We start from the raw sequence: 20,546 nt of genomic DNA, 5'->3' as shown, positions 1-20,546 counted from the left end.
AACTTCTAATGCTTGAAATGGAAAGTGATTTTCACCCTAGCATCACCATTCTTTACATTGATCCTTACAACATTCACAGTATGGTCTGAAAAATAATAATGTAGGTTTGCAGAAACAAGTTGGCATTTCATACTTTGCTATAGCCTTTTCTCCAGTTCAGTGAAATGCTGTGGTTCTAAGGAGCATGCAGTCATGATGTGTTTTAAAAAATGGGCAAAATGTCATTTCTTTAACTTTTTATAGGATAAATTGAAGAATATACTGCAAAACCTGAGAAATGAGCTGCAAACAGATTCAGTTGTTAGCTACTCCGAGCACAGTAGAGCAGCACAGAAAACCCGGCTTCTTGGCAAGAACATCCTACAGAACATATACTGCACTAAACCAGGAACTGTTCCAACTTAAAGATGATCCCAAAGGAAAACATGATTGGCGAACACTGAATGAGAACTCAGCCTTGGCCAAAAATAGAAATGTATACCTGGGAAAAAGATCAAAAAAGACTGAGCTTGAAAGTCTGAGAAATACACTTGCTGCAAGGCTTTCTACAGTAGATCAAGATTTCAAGTAATTCTGTGCTTTTTATTTCAAGCAAAAGAAAATAGCAAGAATGTACCACATACCACCTATCAAGGTCACAGTGCTCTTCCTGGATATCTCAGATGACCAACTATGTTCTGTCACCTGTTTTGGGATGTACTGCAAGTAAAGGTTACTTAGGCCATTGATGTTTGTAATGATTATTTTCAAACCCATTTGTAACTTATCAATCCCCAGTGGTGAATAAGTGTCCAAACTTTCTGTTTCAATAATATAACTCTGAAAAGATATTCTGAAGGTGTTTTTAAGCAACCAAAGTGATTGATCTTCCAGTTACTTTCCTTTTATTGTAAGAAGTCTCATAACACCAGGTGATAAACCTGATGAAGGAGCAGTGCTCCAAATGCTTGTGATTCTCAATAAACCTGTTGGACTTTAACCTGGTGTTGTGAGACTTCTTACATCTAATGTGTCCCCATCATTCCTTTTATTGTTGAAGCATACAACACTTCAACTTAATGGCTGTTCATAATCGAGTATTTGTTATAACTGAGATTTATTATTTGAATAATTTGTCCCTGAACCACACAATAATGCCCACAAAACAAGATCCTAGAAAGCCTCTTTACATCTGTGTGGATTTATCCCCGAAAGGGGTAAGGGGAGGCAGGGATAATACTGATCATTGACGGGTGTCCACTGAGCACCACCAGTTTTCCCAGATGTGCTGCTGTCTGTCCATCAACCAAAGAGATATGTCTCACTTAAGTCTCAAGTAGAAAGAGGTTGTACAGCAATGAAGAAAACATTTTGTCACTGCAAGAACTGTCCAGACTACCCTTTAACTCCATGGCTGAAAGAAACTGCTCCACAATAAGGTAAAAACATCTGAGTTTAATGCCCCAAGTTGTAATGTTCATCCAAGACCATAGAGCAAGTTCCTGACACACCTTCCCTACTTGAACTTCATAAAGAGAAATCATAATCCAGTAATTACAAGGTGGGTGGCTGGGGGGGTGGGGTGGGATGCGGTGGTGGTGGATGGGGAGGGGAGGGATACCTTTCACCTTTCCTTGAGGAAGCTGATCACTTACCCATGGTAGAGCACAATTAATTTTCACCTCATTCATAATATCAGATGGACAATCCACTCTACTAGATTATGGTCCGGGTGGAGTTGGTTATAATTACTTGCACAAGTCCTGAAATCTTCTATTTATAGATCATATGACGCTTATAAATATTCTGATTTGATTTATTGTCACATGTACAAGTATACAGTGAAAAATATTGTTTCTTGCAATACACAGCGAAGCACAAAGAGGGTTCAGAATATAGTGTTACAGTCATAGCTAGGGTGTTGCAAAAGATCAACTTACTACGAAGTAGGTCCATTCAAAAGTCTGATGGCAGTGGGGAAAAAATTGTTCTTGAGTCAGTTGGTATGCGACCTCAAATTTTTGTATCTCTTTCCTGACAGAAGAAAGTGGAAGAGAGAATTCCAGGGTATGTAGGGTCCTGGCTGCTTTTCTGAGGCAGCAGGAAGTGTAGACAGAGTCAGTGGGTGGGAGGCTGGTTTGTGTGATGGACTGGGCTTCATTCACGACCCTGTGTAGTTTCTTGTACTCTAAGACAGAGCAAGCGCTATACCAAGCTGTGATACAACCAGAATGAATGTTTTCTATGGTGCAGCTATAGAAGTTGGTGAGAGTCGTAGCAGACATGCCAAATTTCCTTAGCTGCCTGAGAAAGTAGAGGTATTGGTGGGATTCTGATTGAAAGCGCCCAGTAATTTCAATCTGGCATTCTCCTTTAACGTTTCCACCTCTTACTTTTTGCAAGGTTGGCTATTATTTTTCCTGGAACAGAAATAACTCAGAATAACAAACATCAATCTGTACCATAGTGCTGTCACAGGCAAAGCGCCACTGTGACATTTGACACAAATGATGGCATGTATTTTTTTCAAATGTTGCCTTACTGTTTACTTTTTGACCTCAGGATGGTTATATTGAAAAAGGGTGGCCCAATCTCTTAATCACAACTTGAAGTTATCTTGTACAAGTATTGCTTTGCATTTGCATGGATAACTTTTGCTTCTATTATAACAGTAACTACACTTTAAAAGTACTTAATTGGCTGCAAAGTGCTTTGAGACATCTAGTGGTCATGAAGAGCAATTTATTTGAGAGACTGATTTAATGAGTAGTTTAGCATGTAAAAAGGGGTTTAGTATGATATTTCCTAACAATGACAGCAGCAACAGGGATATGAAATTGGCTACGTGACAGGAAACAGATAGTAGTAGTTAATGAATGTTTTTCATGCTGGAGGGGGGTTTATAATAGAGTCCCCACAGGTCAGTTTTGCAACCATTGCATTGCCTGATATAAATTAACGATCCATACTTTGGTATACAAGGGAAAATTTTAGTATTTGCAGATGATATGAAACTTGGAGGCATTAAACTGTGTAGAACTTCAAAGAGATATAAACAATTTGGTGGAATAGGCAAACAGGTGCAATTCAGTGCAGAGAAATATGAGGCAACTAATTTTGGTAGGAAGAACTTGGAGACATCACGTAAAGGGTACAAATTTAAAGGGGACATAGAAGGAGATGAACCTGGCTGTGTATGTACATAAATCATTGAAAGCAGCAGGACAGGTCCTGGACTTCAATAATAGCGGCATAAGTATAAGGTCAAGGAGGTTATATTGAACTTGTATAACACACAACTTCAGCCTCAGCTGGAGTATTGAGTCCAGTTCTGGGAGCCACACTTTAGGAAAGATTTGAAGGCAGTGGAGAATGCAGAAAAGATTTGTGAGGATAGTTCCAAGGATGAGGAACCTCAGTTAAGATGATAGATTGGAGATGTTGAGACTGTTTTCTTAGAAGAAGTGAAAGCCAAGAGGAGATGTGATGGAAGTGTTCAAAGCTCAGGGGTCTGGACAGAGTGGATAGGGAGAAATTGTTCCCATTCATGAAAGAGTTGAGAATGAGAGATTTAAAGTAATTGGTAAAAATATCAAAAGCAGGATGAGGGAAAACTTCTTCGCAGAGCAAGTGGTTAAGGTCTGCGAGTGTGGTGAAGGCAAGTTCAATTGAGATATTCAAGAGGGAATTAGACTGTTATCTGAAAATGATACATGTGCAGAGTTAGGGGAAGATGTGGGAGAGTAGCACAAAATGAATTGTTTATTCAGTGAGTGGGTGCTGACACAATGGGCTTCCTTCTATTATTCTGTGAATTGACAGGAAATGCTCAGGAGCAAACAAATTACTATGATCTGGTTAATGGTCAAAAGTGAGCTAACTGAATAAAAATGAGTAAAAGATGCAGGACAATACATTAAATTTCACCCAATGCCCTCCCTAAGGTGATACCAGTTGAGGCCCGTAAGGTATTCACGCAGCAGCTGACAAGGCAATCATGTGGGAAACCCAAGAATCAAACCTAGTTGAGTTTGTTTGCGGATTCTTATTCATTCCTTGTTCAAAGGCACTGAATGCCTGATTAAGAGACACAGAACAGGAAAGCTGTGGCCTGTTAGGAGCCGCTAACTGTTGTAGTCACAGTAATTATGTGACCGATCCAGTTAAGTTCCAAGACATGTTGCCAACTACCTCCCCACGCTGCTCCCCAATAATATCAACAGTAGAGAAATTGAGGGATGGTAATGCTATTGAATGTCATGATGTACTTCGAGTCTTGGACATGATCACTGTGTGGCGTGAATATTCCTTGGCTCTTGTGAACCCAAGCTTACTGTCTGGATTTAATGTAGTCCAGGTACATGGGTTTAGACTATTCATCACCCAAGGAGTTGTGAATAGAACTGAAGGTTGTGAAATTTCAAGTGAACATCCCCAGTTTTGAAAGTGAAACAGAAGACCATTATGCTTAGAATGCTACCGAGGAGCTCTTGCTACAATGGGATTGAAATGATTGGGCTCCAACAACTACAACATAGTATAACTCCAGCCAGTGGACGGTTTACCACAATTCCCATTGGCGTCAATTTTATCAGGCATCTTGATGCCAGTCATGAGCAATCACTCTTATCTCAGCTCTTTGTTGTTGACTGAGGCTGCAAAGAGGTCTGAATCTGAGATATCCTGGCAGAATTAAAACTCAGCAATTGGAACAGATTATAGGCAAGTGCTGCTTGATAGCACTCTTATTACCTTCCAGCACTTTGTTGATCATTGAGAATGGGTTGATGGGTCAGGATTGTCAGATTGTCCATCAGGACAAATTTAATATTGTTAGGTGGAAGTCAGGGTAGGATTTTAAGGATGGTGAGTTATCAACGCAAACATGACTCACACCATTTAACACTCAATTAAGCATTCAGAGGCAATGTTGGGACTTCTATTGCCTTTAGAAGGAAGTCAGCCAATCAAGTTGGCCAAGAACTCTTCAATCTGGCCAAGCACAGCACTGCAGTGACCAGAAGCAGTACTACAGCACTCTGCCTGGGACTATATCCAGGACCATTGAAAAAGTAAGTTCTGGGACAGGAGGTTGTCTCAGGGGCTCAGGAAGGGGCCTATCTTAGCTGGAGTGGGGAGCGTTTGGCTAGGGGAGAGGATGGCCCGGAGCTCCAATGTCACATGTGGGAGGCACCTCAACTCAGAAGGGTCATTTAGAGAAGCATCCTTTCCTGCTCAAGATGGGGAAAATTTCATTGTCACTTTCCCAATCTACCTGCCAGCCTAAAAATTGGGGCTGAATGGGAAAAGGTCCTTAAGAGGTCACTTAAAGTCCTTAATAGGTGAATGGGCAGGTTTCCTGCCTGTGGACCTGTCTACCCAAGCACAAATTTGTGTCTGCGTTTGGGCATTCTGATTCCCATTTTGTTGTACTGTTTTATACGACTGAGTAGCTTGCTAGGCCAAATACCCAGTGCATTCATACAGGCCTTTGGATTAAAGTTCAGTGATAACCTCTTTACTATCATACAAATGGAGAGTACATTATAGAAGATTAAGCAACTTTTGTTAAACAAGATCAGCCACAAATTTAACCAAAATTCTATTAGTTTTAATTAATTTCTGTACAAGTTGTATACAAAACACTAGAAAAAGACAAAAGAAGCACTCTGTGCTCTGAGACAAGTAAAACATAACAAAAAGCAGAAGGAAGTGTATTTGTCTCTCACAAATAAAATCAGTTTTAAATGGCAGTAAATTAATATATTCTCATGTGCTGAATGATTGTTGTTACTGGTTATAAAACTGGGTGTGAAACCATACCCTACATATATTGTCATAAAGCTTTGCAACTTTAAGACGACAAAATTAAGCTTTACCCAGAAATATGATATAATTCAGACAAATTATAAATGTTCCAAGACAAAATAGGTCCTATATTTCAAAAGGTAATTTAGAGACAACAAGCTTGTTGCTGACGTGACAGAAAAATGAATGGTGGTGTTAATTGAATAATTGACATAAAATGTACATTTTATAAGTGTACAAACCATCAGTTTCTTGCAAACAGATGATTTTTTCACCCTTAATTGCTTTGTAAGTTTACTATGGTGTTGCTAAATAAATGAAAGTTATTACTGCAAGTTTACAAACATTTTAATCTCTCTAACTCACTGGATTTTACTCAGTTTTGGTATTTTCTATTTTGTATCTCCAAAAAAAAATTAAAGTACTACTGCAAATCCTGTCCAATTTCTACTATGTTGTTTCACTGTACTTTGCAGTTTTCATTTTCTTCGCTCACAGTAATCTGTTCCCTGTGTTGCTTATTTTGTTCGAGCGTTTTCTTCGTATTCAATGGGCATCTACGTTTTTGTGATTGCTTCCCACCAGAGGTATCAACGGTCATTTTCTTTGGAGTGTTTGTTAAAGATGATAGAGGTGGCTCTGCCATAGCTGGTAGTGAACCCAGAAATAATTCTGGAGAGGAACGCGTAGATTCAGTTGCGTGCTGAGGAATACATGATAATTAAAGTCAAAATGTGAAATTTCCTGTGATGTGAGCAGACATCATAAATAATTTTCTGGTTATTGGAAGGGATAGAACATAGAACAACTACAGCACAAACAGGCCCTTCAGCCCACAAGTTGCACCAAACATGTCCCTACCTACTAGGCTTATTTATAACCCTCTATCTTACTAAGTCCCATCTACTTATCCAAAAGTCTCTTAAAAGACCCTACTGAATCCGCCTCCACCAGCACTGCCAGCAGCCAATTCCACACACCCATCATGTTTCTACCCTTCTGCAATCAGATGGGTAGAAACATGAAGTGACAACATGCAATAGGAGAGAAGGTAAAGACCAGCAGACAAGAACAAAATGCAATTCTTATATTTACATTTGCAATTGCACTGTACACTAAAGGATTTAATGATTCATAAATGTGCTTTTAAGAAAAGCTGTGACACATGCTTGTCCAAACTCTGCAGTAAGTTGCTATGTAATAGTTCCAGAATCTAGGATAATGAAGTCCAAGAGTAAAAGGCGAGATCTAAATTGAATTGAAAAGCAACGAAATGTGGAAAAAAAAACCCTTCACCAATTTTAATATAAAGAGAACGGGGTGAAGTTTAATCCCCAAAAGTGGATGGGATGGAATCTGGTCAGATGTTAAAATCTACGGTAGCACAGAGGCTGTTTCACTGTGCCAGGGACCCGGGTTTGATTCCAGATTGGGTCACTGTCTGTGCGGAGTTTGCACATTCTCCCCGTGTCTGCGGGTTTCCTCCAGGCGCTCTGGTTTCCCCCACAGTCCAAAAGATGTATTGGTTAGGTGCATTGGCCATGCTAAATTCTCCCTCCGTGTACCCGAACAGCCCAGAGTGTGGCGACTAGGGGATTTTCGCAGTAACTTCATTGCAGTGTTAATGTAAGCTTACTTGTGACTAATAAATAAACGTTTAAAAAATCCAACCTCAACCTACCCAAGTTCCAGATTTAATGATGAGAACAGCCAATTCCAACAGCTGGGTTGGCAATTTAAGTAATATAACAAAATTGGCAGCCTTCCATTTGACCTGTTTTACAGGTTTTATAGTGACCAGCTAGGAAAGTTAGTCAACCAAGTTGAGGAAAGCTTTGGGGAGAAGACAACAGCCTTCATGGCACTGCATCTGGGCGAGGAGTAGTTGTTCTTCTCCCACTTCTCCACACTGTCTGACCTCAAAACCCCACCCTATCCTATACAAAAGGCTATAGGACCAAAGCCAGTAAATTCTTAGCCTCAGTATCCAAGCCAAAATAATTTATTAGCTGTCTCATCTTTTCCCAATTCACTCAACATTACACCTGGAAGATGGTACAAAATGCCAAAATGTCCCTAGGTACAGCCTTCATCAGTTTTAGCCACATTTTATTTCTTCACATAACCAGCAGACTGACATTTCTATATCAATTACACAACCATTGGAAGCATTGCACCTGCTAAATAATATTACCTGTTGTGCATGGTTATCTTCTGTTGTCATCTCTGATTTGGTACAAGTTTGTGCAGCTCCCTTACGTTGTGTCTCCCTAAGGGGAGATATCCTGTTCTGAACCGCAAGCTCAGAACCAGCTCTGTTGAGTAAGGTTGTCCTGCGCAATATATAGGGGCTATGTGACATAGCAGGAATGTCTGCAAAACCTAAAAGGAGAAAATACATCTCAATGCAATGATACTACACATATACCAGTGATATTAGACAAACTTATCACTGTCAATATTTGTTCAACTTGCCATACCCAACAATACCACATAATTTAGCTAATCAGCCTTTCAAAATAATCTTTGATAAACTGTAACTTTTTGTCCTCAATTGGACTCATTTCTTCCCAGTAAGATATTGACTTGCAAGATTATCAGGACCTTCAGGGAAAGAGTTCAAGACACTGCCCAAGCTTGATTCTTTAAAAACTTCACTATGCATAGCATTTTTGACTCACCTGACTTGCATCTTTCAGGGATGATACAGGAACTTTAAAAGTTGGTGACTTTAGGTCAGGTGCAATATAAATATTTAAAACCCTTTCCGAGGTAGGGCTGGCAACCAATTTGCCTAGAAGAGGCAAGCTGATCATTTAAATTTGAAATTGAGGCTGTTTGTCTCAGAATTAACCACCATTATAAATTTAATCCTGGTTGGTTGTGTTTCCCAGACCTCAAGGAAGCCATGTGTAAAGAAGAAGAAATCGTGGACTCACTTGCCACTTTACCTGCTTCACTCAATCCCCACGGTCAGACAGATAACTCTGAAACACTCCTCCCAGTCCTGCCTGTCTTCCTGTAATCGCCACCTCCCACCTCTTCAACTCAGCTCAATCCCTTTCAATGTCTAATGTCCCCATGTGGATCCCAAGGCCTCCAACCTCCCACCACCAACCCTTCCAATCTGCACCCTTCCCCCGATTTCCAACCATCACTGACTCTTGTGAACTCAAACCCTACAGCCCAACACCAAAATGAGAGGGGTACAGAACTGATGAGTCAGTCATTCTTAGTACATCCCACCTAATTCTCCTCTCCATTAAAATTAACAGAAAGGGAAATCAGACAGGATCTAAGGGGCAGCCAATTAGCTAATGACTGCTTTGTGCTGCCGTTGAAAGTTGAAATCAGCCCTGGCAGATGTTGGAATCCCACCAGAATTCATAAATGGGTCTGTAAGCATTAACATCATAGCCAAGCCCAATCCTCACCCAAAGGGTTTTGTGAATTGGCTGATTTTTCCCAATTCTGGTCCAAGATTAGGAATCAATATTCATGTCTATACTAGATCAGTTAATTCAAGAAATTATTTTCCAGGTTTCAGCGATTGTTAAAACATCAGAAGCATATTTACACTTGCAATGACCTCAATCTTTTGATCCTGATTCATTGGTCCTTGATTGAAGAAACTTACCCTTTTTAACTAAGTGTGGAAGACCCTCTGGTTCATACAAAGTTTTATCTTGTGCAGCTGACCTTAAAAGGACCTCTTGCGCTTTATCACTTCTTGTCCTCTTTGCAGAATTTTCCAGAGCTTCTGATTTCAATTCATCTCGCTCCTCCTTGGATTCAGCTGCTCTGACTCTCTTCGTGAAAAGGTTAGACTGACTCTCTGGGTACTTATTGTGACTTTTGTTCACAGCCAATTCCAATGGAGCATCCAAATCTAGTCCTACAATACTGCTTCCATTTGAAGACTTCAGATGTTTTTGCTGACTGTTTGACTGACCAGGTGACTTCTTTTCACGTTTTTTGGCAGCAGCTGATCTTGATGCGGCAACTTGTTCTGCAGAACCGTTTTCACCTTGAGTATTCAACTGTTGCAACTTGTTGTTTAACAAGACAACCCTGTTCTTCAGCATTTCATTTTCCTCCTCTAGTCTGTGGCTGCTTTTGATCAGGTTCCAATACTTCTCCATATTTTCATCAATTTCTTTTGTTTTTTCCTCCAATGCCTCTTTTAGTTCCTTCATCTCAGTAGTTAATTCATCTATCTGTGAATCTGGACCTAATGTTAGAAAGATTAAGACATTAAAACGTATTCATCTCTGAAAACTTTGCGCAGACTGGATAAATTCAGGCTAATGAAAAAAATTTGTATTTTACAAACACCACTAAATGTGATTCCCTCTCCAATCTGCATTTTACCATTGATAACTACACAATCATACACAGGACTGACCCAGTTAATAATCTGAAATGGTACATTTTAATAATATGGCACAGTGCTGGTTAAAAACAAAATTTGTGACAAGGCACAAGCAATTTCTGTTTTAAACTTAAATTTGGATAGGAACTGAAGAAGGAAATGCATCTGTATAGTGGAATTACCATTAATCAAACTTGAATATAAACAGGAAATAAAGTTCTGGGCTAATAAAAAAATTGTTAAGAATGTACTTAACAATTGTTAGGTATAGTTTGCTGATTTTTGAGCAGCAAGATGAAGGATATCAAGGCAGGTATTCTCTTTGGCAAACTTTGGTGCTCAGGATAGAAATACAAACCTGACCTGAAAGGCATCATTAGTGGGAAAGGCACTAACAGAAATGCAGATAAGATAGTTTTTTCAAAATTCTTTTTAGATTTATGTAGAGGGATAATATACGTCCGATACCAAACCACAGTGATTGTTCATAAAATTGTTAATGTGTGATACATTCTGGGTAGTTTTCTGCTGTTAATTAATACAGCATACAGTTCACTTTTGAAGAAACATATGACTTTTATTTTGAAAAAGTGCACACCAAGATGAACTACTTGAAATTTTCAAGAATATGAATGCTTTTCTTCATTAAAGCAAATGCCAAGGAAAATAATAAAACTTAGGAACAAGAAGGGAGTCAGTTAAAGTGTAATGAATGTGTCAATTAGTCAAAAATAAATTAATTGGACAAGTGGTTCAAACAATTAAATAAATCACTTAGATTACTTCTGCATTTTGTTTTAACTGAAAAAGTTGGTTGAACTTGAACAATGTGACAAAAAAAAATCATATTTTCAATATTTTCACAAAATTACCGTGGTATATGTGAAATAGGCTTGTGTGGGGCGGGGGGGGTGGGTTTTGATTAATTTGTTAAATTGCAAGATTAGTAACATCAAAATGGGTTAGCAAGTATTTTGAAACAAAGGTGAGCATGGCTAAAATGGGGACAGTAAGCAGGATAAATGGAAATTTGCATTAGGAAGATAATGAGAGGGAAGTTTAACTGTTGTATTTCAAAAGATAAATGAATAAAGCAAAGCATGAAGTTTATTCTTACCATAAAAAACATGAAAGATCTGTATATTGTGGAAGAAGAAACTTACAAGGGGATGTAAAAACAATAGATTTAAAACATGAAAGGGAAAAAAAGAGATTGAAGGCTGTATCCATAGTTGTGCTAAAAACAAATCTGTACAGAAAGCAGCTTACAACTATTCTCAGAGAACCTGTAGATATTTGTGGTAATTATACTTGAAATATTATGGAGAAAACTTATAAGGACTATTACCTAAATTGAGGGGGGAGGGTGTGCTGTGTAAATGTAATCTTGTGTTTTATTTTTTCAAAAAATATTTAAATTTAGTATTTACAATCTCCAAGAGTGATATGAAATTTGTGCTCCCGATTTCAGCACATATGCGTTCGCATTATAAAATACAAATTGCCAAATTGTTGCGATAAGTTGCACCAAGTTTCCCTTTGGGATTTGGGCAGCCCAGCAATTACCACCTGCCACATCATAACAACTGCCTTCTGTCTAATTCAAATGTTGGATTCATCTACTGTCTACTTACCCAGTTTCTGGCTTTTCTGTAGCTTTGCAAGTACTTCTTCTTGTTGCCGAATGTGTTTCTTCAATGATTCCTTTTCATGTTCAAGCTGTTTACAGCTTTTCATCCAAAGTAGCAGTTTATTCTGAGCACTTTCTTTGTCTCTTTTTAGCTTAGTTACAGAGTTTTGCAATTCTTCTGCCTAGAAAAGAAAATCATCATCGATACCCATAATTTAACTATGATTGATACTTCTGTTTTCCAAAAAAATGCATTCATTCATTTAACCTGGGCTCAAATCATGACAAATGGTGAAATCTGAATTCAATAGAAGTCTGAAAGTAAAGTGTATGATGATGAATCATGAAACTATTACCAATAATCATAAAAACCCATCTGGTTCACTAATATCCTTCAGGGAAGGGAATCTGCCATCTTACCTGGTCTGGCCTGCGTATGACTCCAGAACCACAGTAATGTAGTTGACACTCAAATGCCCACTAAAAAATGGAGGGCAATTCGGGACAGGCAACAAATGCTGCCTCAGCTAAACAAAACAACCCACTGATTTATAGAAAGGTAGAGTTTGATTATTTATTACTAATTTAACGCAGTAATAATAATTTCTGCTCTCTGACTGCAAGATGTAATATAAAAAAACAAATTTTAAAAAATTGTGTTTCTTTTTTGCTCTCATTTACTAAATGTTTTCTTGGCTTAGTTTAATAAAGAACAAAAGGTATATACTTCTGACAAGTGTATCCAAATTAGATCATGCCCTTATGTTACACAATTGTATAATTTGATATTGGGCAGTATGGACCTGGCTCCCAGGACATGGTCTGGTCAAAATGATCATTCCTAATAATAATCAGTTTACATCAAGAAGGGTATTTTGGATATAGAAATAGGCAAAATGCCCAGATTTCACTACATTTTACCTTGCCGATGGCATCTTTTAAGGCAACATTTACTTCTTCTTTTGCAGCCTTTAGATTGTTTGTTTCCAAGACTTGTGCAGTAAGTTGTTGTTCCATTCCGACCAACTTTTCTTGGTATGAATGTATTTGATCTTCATGCTAAAGTATTTACAATTGGTAAGGAAATATTTGATCATTTAATAAATATGTACAAAATACTCTGATAAAAATTATGAAGTAAAAGAAAAACTATAGGTAAATGGGTACATAGGGCTGAATTTTCATGTCTCCATTCACATTGGAACAGAGGTAGGTAGGATTTTAAAATGGTGCTCCACATAATTCCAGGTTTCCTGCTCCCTTCGGCTTATTTAGTGGAGCAGGATAAGAATGCGGGAGTACCGAGCCTGCATGTAGCATGCCTGGCTTTGCTGACTCCATTGCTGGGGGTGGGCATTTTACACTCAGCAATTTTGATGGAGTCAAGCCAGTTCATGAAAGAGATGTGGTTCACGGCAGCTGAGAGAAATTATGAAGCAAAGGAGGACTAAGAAACTAATAAAAGGAAGAACAGAATATGAACATAATCTAACAAGAAACATAAAAACTAATCATAAATATTTATATTCTCAGTTAACAGTTTTCTCGATGCCCAATTTAAGAAAGATCTCTTTCTTTGGGTCAGTTTTAAAATGATATTGTACCTTCTAACTCATTCTTGCTAACTTGTAGCCTAAATCCTAAATTCCTTGGGAACTCACAATTTAGATCTTTAGATACAGTTTCTCACCTGTCTATCAGAGAATGGGAAAACCAAATTTAGTATAAATATTTATGATTAGTTACTTTAAATTTGTTTGTACAAATGTTGTTATTGCCACTACCTGCATTGAAGTTCAAATCCAGAACAACCTGGAGTAATAGGTAAGTTCAGATATGAGTTAGAGGCCTCAATCCCATGGTCACAGAACATGTGCCCACAAACTGCAATGAAATACCCAATCAAATAATCAATTTTAGCAACATTGGTTGAAGGATAAATGTTGGTCAGGAAACTGGAGCCCTCATGCATGTCTGGGGAAATGTTTAGATCCACAGGGACAAATGGGCCTTTCATTTTGCGTCTCATTAAAAATACACCACAAACTACACTGAGATGCAAGGTGGATTCTCTAGACTGATCTTGAACTCACCCACTCAGAGGTGAGACTGCTATCATTGAGCCACATCAAAGATCTCAACTATCAGAGTTCTGGAAAAGCAGAGTCAAAAAAGATCGGAGCAATCTGACTGTAATGAAAAAGAAGAAAAGATTCCAGAGTATTGACCTTTATCTTATCCAAAAGTAATGAAATTATTTTGGAGAAAGAAAGGAGTTGTTTAATGCTTGAAAACATCTTATAACTGTACGTGGTAACAACCAGTTATTCATCTCATTAGATTTTAGGACTTCATTTGATTCCCATGATGTTGTACAACAGTTACTAAATTTTAAAAGCAATTCCCAAAGTTAAGCTCTGAGATGAGACATGGGCCTATGGATAGTTTTGTATTTTGGAAGATTTCCAATACTAAGCATAAAACCTAGTCGCTGGATTTTTGTTCTAGCTCTGGATGAATCTTTTATCTACTCAGACTTAGTGCAATCACTTACCTGATCCTGTAAATCCTTAAGCACAGCTTGGTGCTCTTCTTGGATGCACCTTAATTTTTGTGTATGTTCATCTACTTCCTTCTTCAGTACATCAACATGCTGCAGTTCATTCCGAAAGTCCTCAATATCTTTTTCTAACTTGAATTTCTCTGACTGAGAGATTTCTAGCTGCAACTAAGAGATAAAAGCAATTTTAAAAATAGAAACAATCACATCTGAAATATTACATCCAAAAATAATTTCAATACTAATTTTCTTTTTAACTAACTTATCAAGGAAACAAGAAACAGACAATGGGATGTTTTTCTCCTCTAGTGGCACCAAGAAAAAAACTTTGTAAGATATCTGTCTGTGCTTACTAGTTTAATACCCTAAAAGTATGATTTTGGTGGGATGGGATGGGCAGAGTATCTTAGAGGGCAGGATTGTTGGTGTTGACAGTGGGGTCTTAAGGAAAAATTCAGCGTGCTGGTGATGGGAGGGAACACTCACAGACAGAGTGGGGAGTGGAACGCGGTAGGATGGCAGGTTCAGGGAGAGTCTGATCAGTGACGGTCACACTGGTGAGGGGCACAGAGGGGGGCAAGACTGGTGGCTTGGATAATAGGAGAATACAGTGTCATGGTAGGAACAGCAAAGGTAAAAGTATCACCTCTGAGGAGAGAGAAGGCATATGGAGTAGATTGTGATTGGGTAACGGGAATGTTCAGTGGTGACTGAAGGTAGACGAATGGTGTTATTGGGTGGTGGAGCAGTAAGTTGGTGGGTGGGGGAGGGAAGACAGCGGTGGACTGATTTGAAAGCTGATATATACCATTTTTCCAAACTGTCCTTGACCACAGTTATCCTGTCAGTGAGATCCCTGAGCTGGGAGGAAGGTGTTTTTTGGGCGGGTGGAGTTCAAGGTCAACACGTGTAGTTGACTCAAGGAAAATTCGAATAATTATGAGGCAACTGGATGTCAAGCTGCTCAGTTGTGTTCTCTCTATGATGAAGCCTGCATTGCAGTAGGATTGTTCCCAACTCATAACATCAAGACCCCAGCAAGATGCGGAGTAGTCATTCGCTATCGGTTGTGGTCAGAGGCAGGAAGGGACAGAGGGAAAGAGGTGGATGCTTCCAAGAGGCATCCACTGGTGGAAGCCAGTTAATTCGCTACTCTATTGTCCTGGGTGAATGATCATAACTGACAAGGCCTCATGCAACTGGTTTTTCTATGTTGCAATGGTCTCAGAGTCAGCAGGGTAATGGAGACGAGCAGAAGAGTGTCCGAGTGAGACTTCTTGAACATGGCTCTCATTACCTGTGTCAAAGAGCAATGTCTCCAAGTATGAACCGGAGGAACATCTGGTCTTCCAGCATGTTCTTTACTTAAAAGGGATGGGGTGGAGTAGAGATGCCATGTCTAGATGGAGGCCAGGCAATGAACTTAGCATTGGCCTGCAGGCTTTGAGATGGAGGGAAACCCGTAAAGGATCTACTTACTAATTTTATCACTTAAAGTTAATCACACTTCCACTGAGGCACTGATGATGCAAGCTGCAGGGAAACCCACCTTGATCATTGCTGTCTTCTGGATATTGAGGAGAGCCTGATCTTGGCCGGTATGGGTCATGAGGATCAAGAAGCAGTGGGGTCTCTATAAGATCAAGAGGCTAAACAAACGTGGATCACTGCAATGGCAACTATTGGCATAGCTATGGATGTATAATTGACAGTGCTCTCAGAGATGATTGAAAGGCAATGCTAGAGATGCCCTCATATGCCCACAAAATGGTTGCACATAGATGCCACCTTGTCCGGTATGAACAATGGCTGCAAGACCCTGGAGAAATAGTGTCAAGCTCCTAGCCTGCAATGAACGAATGTCTTTCTGGGTGCTGTTTAAACATGGCAGCATGGCTTTCAACCTCATGACAGAACTTTTGAAGTTGATTAGCAAAAGAAAAGCATGTGGGATAGGAATATACTGGCATGGATTAAGGATCAACCAAGATTGATAGAAAACAGATTAGAAATGAACAGGTTATTCCTGCATTAACAGGCTGTGGCTAGTGAGGTACTGCAAGGTTCAGTACTTGGGCTCCAACTGTTCACAATATACACCAATGATTTTGATGTGGGGGCCAAATGTAATATTTCCAAGCTTGCGGATGATTCAAAGCTAAGTGGGAAAGTGTGTGGTGAGGAAGATGTAAAGCGGTTACAGGAGGATTTGGACAGACTTACTGGGCAAGAACATGGCAGATGGAATACAATGTAGAAAAATGTGAGGTAATCCATTTTGGTACAAGAAACATAGATGAAGAGCATTTCCTAAGTGGTAGGAAATTAGAGAATGTAGATGTACAATGGACCTAGGTGTTCTTGTCCACAAGTCATTGAAAGCGAGCATGCAAGTGCGGCAAGCTATTAGGAAATGTTAGCCTTTAATCACAAGAGGATTGGAGTACATGAGTGAAGTCTTGTTTCATTTGTATGGCAGCTTGGTTTGACTGCACCTGGAGAATTATATGCAAATTTGGTCCCTTACCTCAGAAGGATATTATTCCCAATGGGGGTGGGAGGGGGGGGTTGCAACAGACTTGTTCCAGGGATGGCAAGACTGTCTTACAATTAGGCCTGTATTCACTACATTTGAAGAAAGAGGGGTGATCTCATTTGAAGCCTACAGAATGCTTAAAGGAATAGACAGGGTGGATGCAGGTAAAATTTTTCCTTTGGTTGGGAGTCTAGACCAAGAAGAGGAGAAATTCCTTTACACAGAGGGTTGTGAATCTTTGGAATTCTCTATCCCAGAGGGCCGTGGAAGCTCAGTCATTGACTACATTTAAAGATAGTGATTGATAGATTTCTGAATAATGATAACAGAAAGGGTTATGTGGATAGTATGCATATAAAAGGCTTTGAAGTGTCTTATCAGTCATTATTGTGTTGAATGATGGAGCAGGTTTGACAGGCTGAATGACCTACTCCTACTTCTACATATCAAGACAGGTAACCCTTTACCTGCCCTGCCACACAATTTGCTGTGTTCCTCGTGACTGAACGACTAACAAATTCAAAAGTGGAAGACCTCATGTTCATCCTCCCCACAGCCCAGCTGGAATCATGCCGACTATCCAATTTGCCACTGGAGTTAGACTCCACAATGGAAAATTTTGCCTGAGGACTTTCTATGCGTTTTTGTCGATTGCAGCGTGAGTACTTTGGTAAATAATAGATGGTTGGAATTTTCTGATACCAAACCTTGAAGCTTTCTGTCCGATTTCTGAACTCTTCAAGCTGTGCTGAAATCAAATTCTTCTCCACATCAAAATCCTGCTGCATTTTCAGAATCTTTCCATTGGCTATGGTTAAATCAGCCTGCATTTTATGATTATTTTCTGTCAAATCATTTGCCTAAAAGATAGCCATAGGTTGATTATTAAACATTATGGTGTTTTGATCATCTCACCAAGTGTTAACATCTTACACATTTATTATAACTATGCAAAAAGGTTAATTGGAAAAAAACTGCTTGTATTAATATCAAAGTATCTTGTTAAAAGCAAAATACTGCAGATACTAGAATCTAAAATAAAAACAGAAAATGCAGGGAAATCTCAGCAGATCTGACAGCATCTGTGGAGAAAGAACAGAGCCAACGTTTTGAATCTGGAATGTCAGAGTTGATTCGAAATGTTGGCTCCATTCTCTCTCCACGGATGCTATCAGATCTGCTAAGATTTCCCAGCATTTTCTGTCAAAGTATCTTGTAGCTGATTTAAGGCACAATGGTCCAGAATTTGTAGCTAGTAATGAAGTGACATGCTCATTGCTGACCTCAAAGAAAACTGCCTACAAAGATCTAGCAATCATTATGATTTCCCCTTTCCCAGCATTAATGTGAATCTAGTGTCAAGTCAAAGGCAACTCAAGCTTATAATGTCACTTAAGATGAACTCATGGAACAAGAAATGTTCTCATCTAGGTCTGAAAACTCCCATTGTCACTGGAATAATAGAATCATAGATGTCTACAGCATGGAAACAGGCTCTTCAGCCCAACCAGTCCATGCCACCCAGTTTTTAACCACTAAGCTAGTCCCAATTGCCTGCATTTCGCCCATAGCCCCCTATGTCCATCTTTCCTATGCAACTATCTAAATGCTTTTTAAAAGACAAAATTGTACCTGCTTCTACTACTGCCTCTGGCAGCTCATTCCAAACACTCATCACCCTTGTGTGAAAAAATTGCTCCTCAGACACTTTTGTATCTCTCCCCTCTTACATTAAACCTATGCCCTCTAGTTTTAGACTCCATTACCTTTGGAAAAGGATGTTGACTATCTAGTGAATCTATGCTCATTATGTTATAGACTTCTATAAGATCAACCCTAAGCCTCCTAGGCATCAGGAAAAAACATCCCAGTCTATCCAGCCTCTCCTTATAACTCAAACTATCAAGTCCTGGTAGCAACCTAGTAAACCTTTTCTGCACTCTTTCTAGTTTAATAAATATTCTTTCTATAACAGGGTGACCAGAACTGTACACAGTATTCCAAGTGTGGCCTTAATAATGTTTTGTACAATTCCTGTATATAACTTTCTGACCAATGAAATCAAACATGTCGAATGCCTTCTTCAGCACCCTGTCCATCTATGGCTCCACTTTCAAGGAGCTATGAACCTGTACCCCTAGATCTTTGTTCTATAACTCTCCCCAATGCCCTACCATTAACAGAGTAAGGCCTGCAACGATTCAATCTATCGAAATGCATCACCTCACATTTAGCTAAATTAAACTCAATTTTCCATTCATCGGCCTACTGGCCTAATTGATCCAGTTGCAATCCTAGATAATCTTCTTCACTGTCCACTATGCCACCAATCCTGGTGACATCGGCAAACTTACTAACAATGCCTCCTAAATTCTTATCCAAATCATTAACATAAATAACAAATAACAGTAAACCCAGCACCGATTCTTGAGGCACACCGCTGGCCACAGGCCTCTAGAATGAAAAACAACCCTGTACAACCATTCTCTCTCTGTCTTCTGTCATCAACACAGTAAAAAGTCTGACAACACCAGGTTTTAGTCCAACCGATTTATTTGATAGTAAACTCACAAGCTTACTATCAAGCTTACTGAGTTTACTATCAAATAAATCGGTTGGACTAAAACCTGGTGTCAAACTTTTTACTGTGTTTACCCCAGTCCAACGCCGGCATATCCACATTCTGTCGTCAAGCCAATTTTGTATCCAACTGGCTACCTTACCCTGGATCCCGTGAGGTTTAACCTTATGCAACAACTTACCATGCAGTACCTTGTTAAAGGCCTTGCTAAAGTCCATGTAGACAACGTCAACTGCATTGCCCTCATCTACTTTCTTGGTTATCCCTTCAAAAAACTCAAATCAAGTTTGAGAGAGATGATTTCCCACTCAAAGCCATGCTGACTGTCCCTAATCAGTCCCTGCCTCTCTAAATGCCTGTATATAACAAGGAGACTTTTGCAGCCTAAGTCCATTCTTTCAATTTTTTATTTATTCACAAGGTATAGGCATTATTTGTGAGCAATATTCCGTTTAAGCTGTGCAGGTGCCTGGCTGTGCAGCATTCTGGATGCACGCATGCATGGATGCATGACAATTTTAAAGAAACCGCACAGTGCAAAAAATATGCCCTGCAAAACAGAGATATTCGAGGAGGCGTGTTTGGTAAAGCCACCATTTACTGATCATCCCCAATTGCCCTTAACTGGTGGCGTACTAGGCCACTTCAAAGGGCAGTTAAGAGTCAACCACATTGCAGTGAGTCTGAAGTCACATATAGACTGGACCAAGTAAAAGGGCAGAGTTCCTTCCTTCCAGGATATTAGCACACCAGATATGTTTTCAGATTATCCAGCAGTTACATGGTCACCTTACCTAACTGACCCAGCTGCCATTGTGGAATCTGAATTCAATTCTCTCAATTGTTAGTCTGGACCTCCACTATTTTCTGGTCCAATAACATACCCACTCTAACAATTCTGATGATTCCTTCCTTAAACCTTACCATTGTTTGTCATCCCTGTTCTCCTCTTTTAAAGCCATCTTTAAATCGAAGACCCAGACGGGGTATAGCCTATATTTCCCAGGCCTTGAATGGGGAGGTGAGATATTACCCTCGATATTGGGCCATAGGCCCCATTTATTGACCAATATCCAAACT

General features: G+C 39.3%; 1 protein-coding gene across 1 annotated transcript in view; it reads right to left on the bottom strand.

The window, feature by feature from the left end:
- Nucleotides 1-3,145: 3,145 nt before the first annotated feature.
- The window catches only part of cenpf (centromere protein F), a 69,307-nt gene continuing 51,906 nt past the window's right edge, over nt 3,146-20,546 (bottom strand). The window contains exons 17-23 of the mRNA XM_080200524.1: nt 17,593-17,745; nt 14,344-14,517; nt 12,711-12,848; nt 11,794-11,971; nt 9,425-10,018; nt 7,982-8,169; nt 3,146-6,490 (exon numbers count right to left, since the gene is read on the bottom strand). Of these exons, the coding sequence (XP_080056650.1) occupies nt 6,248-6,490; nt 7,982-8,169; nt 9,425-10,018; nt 11,794-11,971; nt 12,711-12,848; nt 14,344-14,517; nt 17,593-17,745 (1,668 nt within the window). The 3' untranslated portion in view covers nt 3,146-6,247. The remainder of the gene's footprint in view (nt 6,491-7,981; nt 8,170-9,424; nt 10,019-11,793; nt 11,972-12,710; nt 12,849-14,343; nt 14,518-17,592; nt 17,746-20,546) is intronic.

The sequence above is a fragment of the Carcharhinus amblyrhynchos genome, chromosome 12 (assembly GCF_965287045.1).
Source record: "Carcharhinus amblyrhynchos chromosome 12, sCarAmb.v2.hapA, whole genome shotgun sequence".
NCBI classification, from domain to species: domain Eukaryota; kingdom Metazoa; phylum Chordata; class Chondrichthyes; order Carcharhiniformes; family Carcharhinidae; genus Carcharhinus; species Carcharhinus amblyrhynchos.
This window is presented reverse-complemented; position numbering and strand designations above follow the sequence as displayed.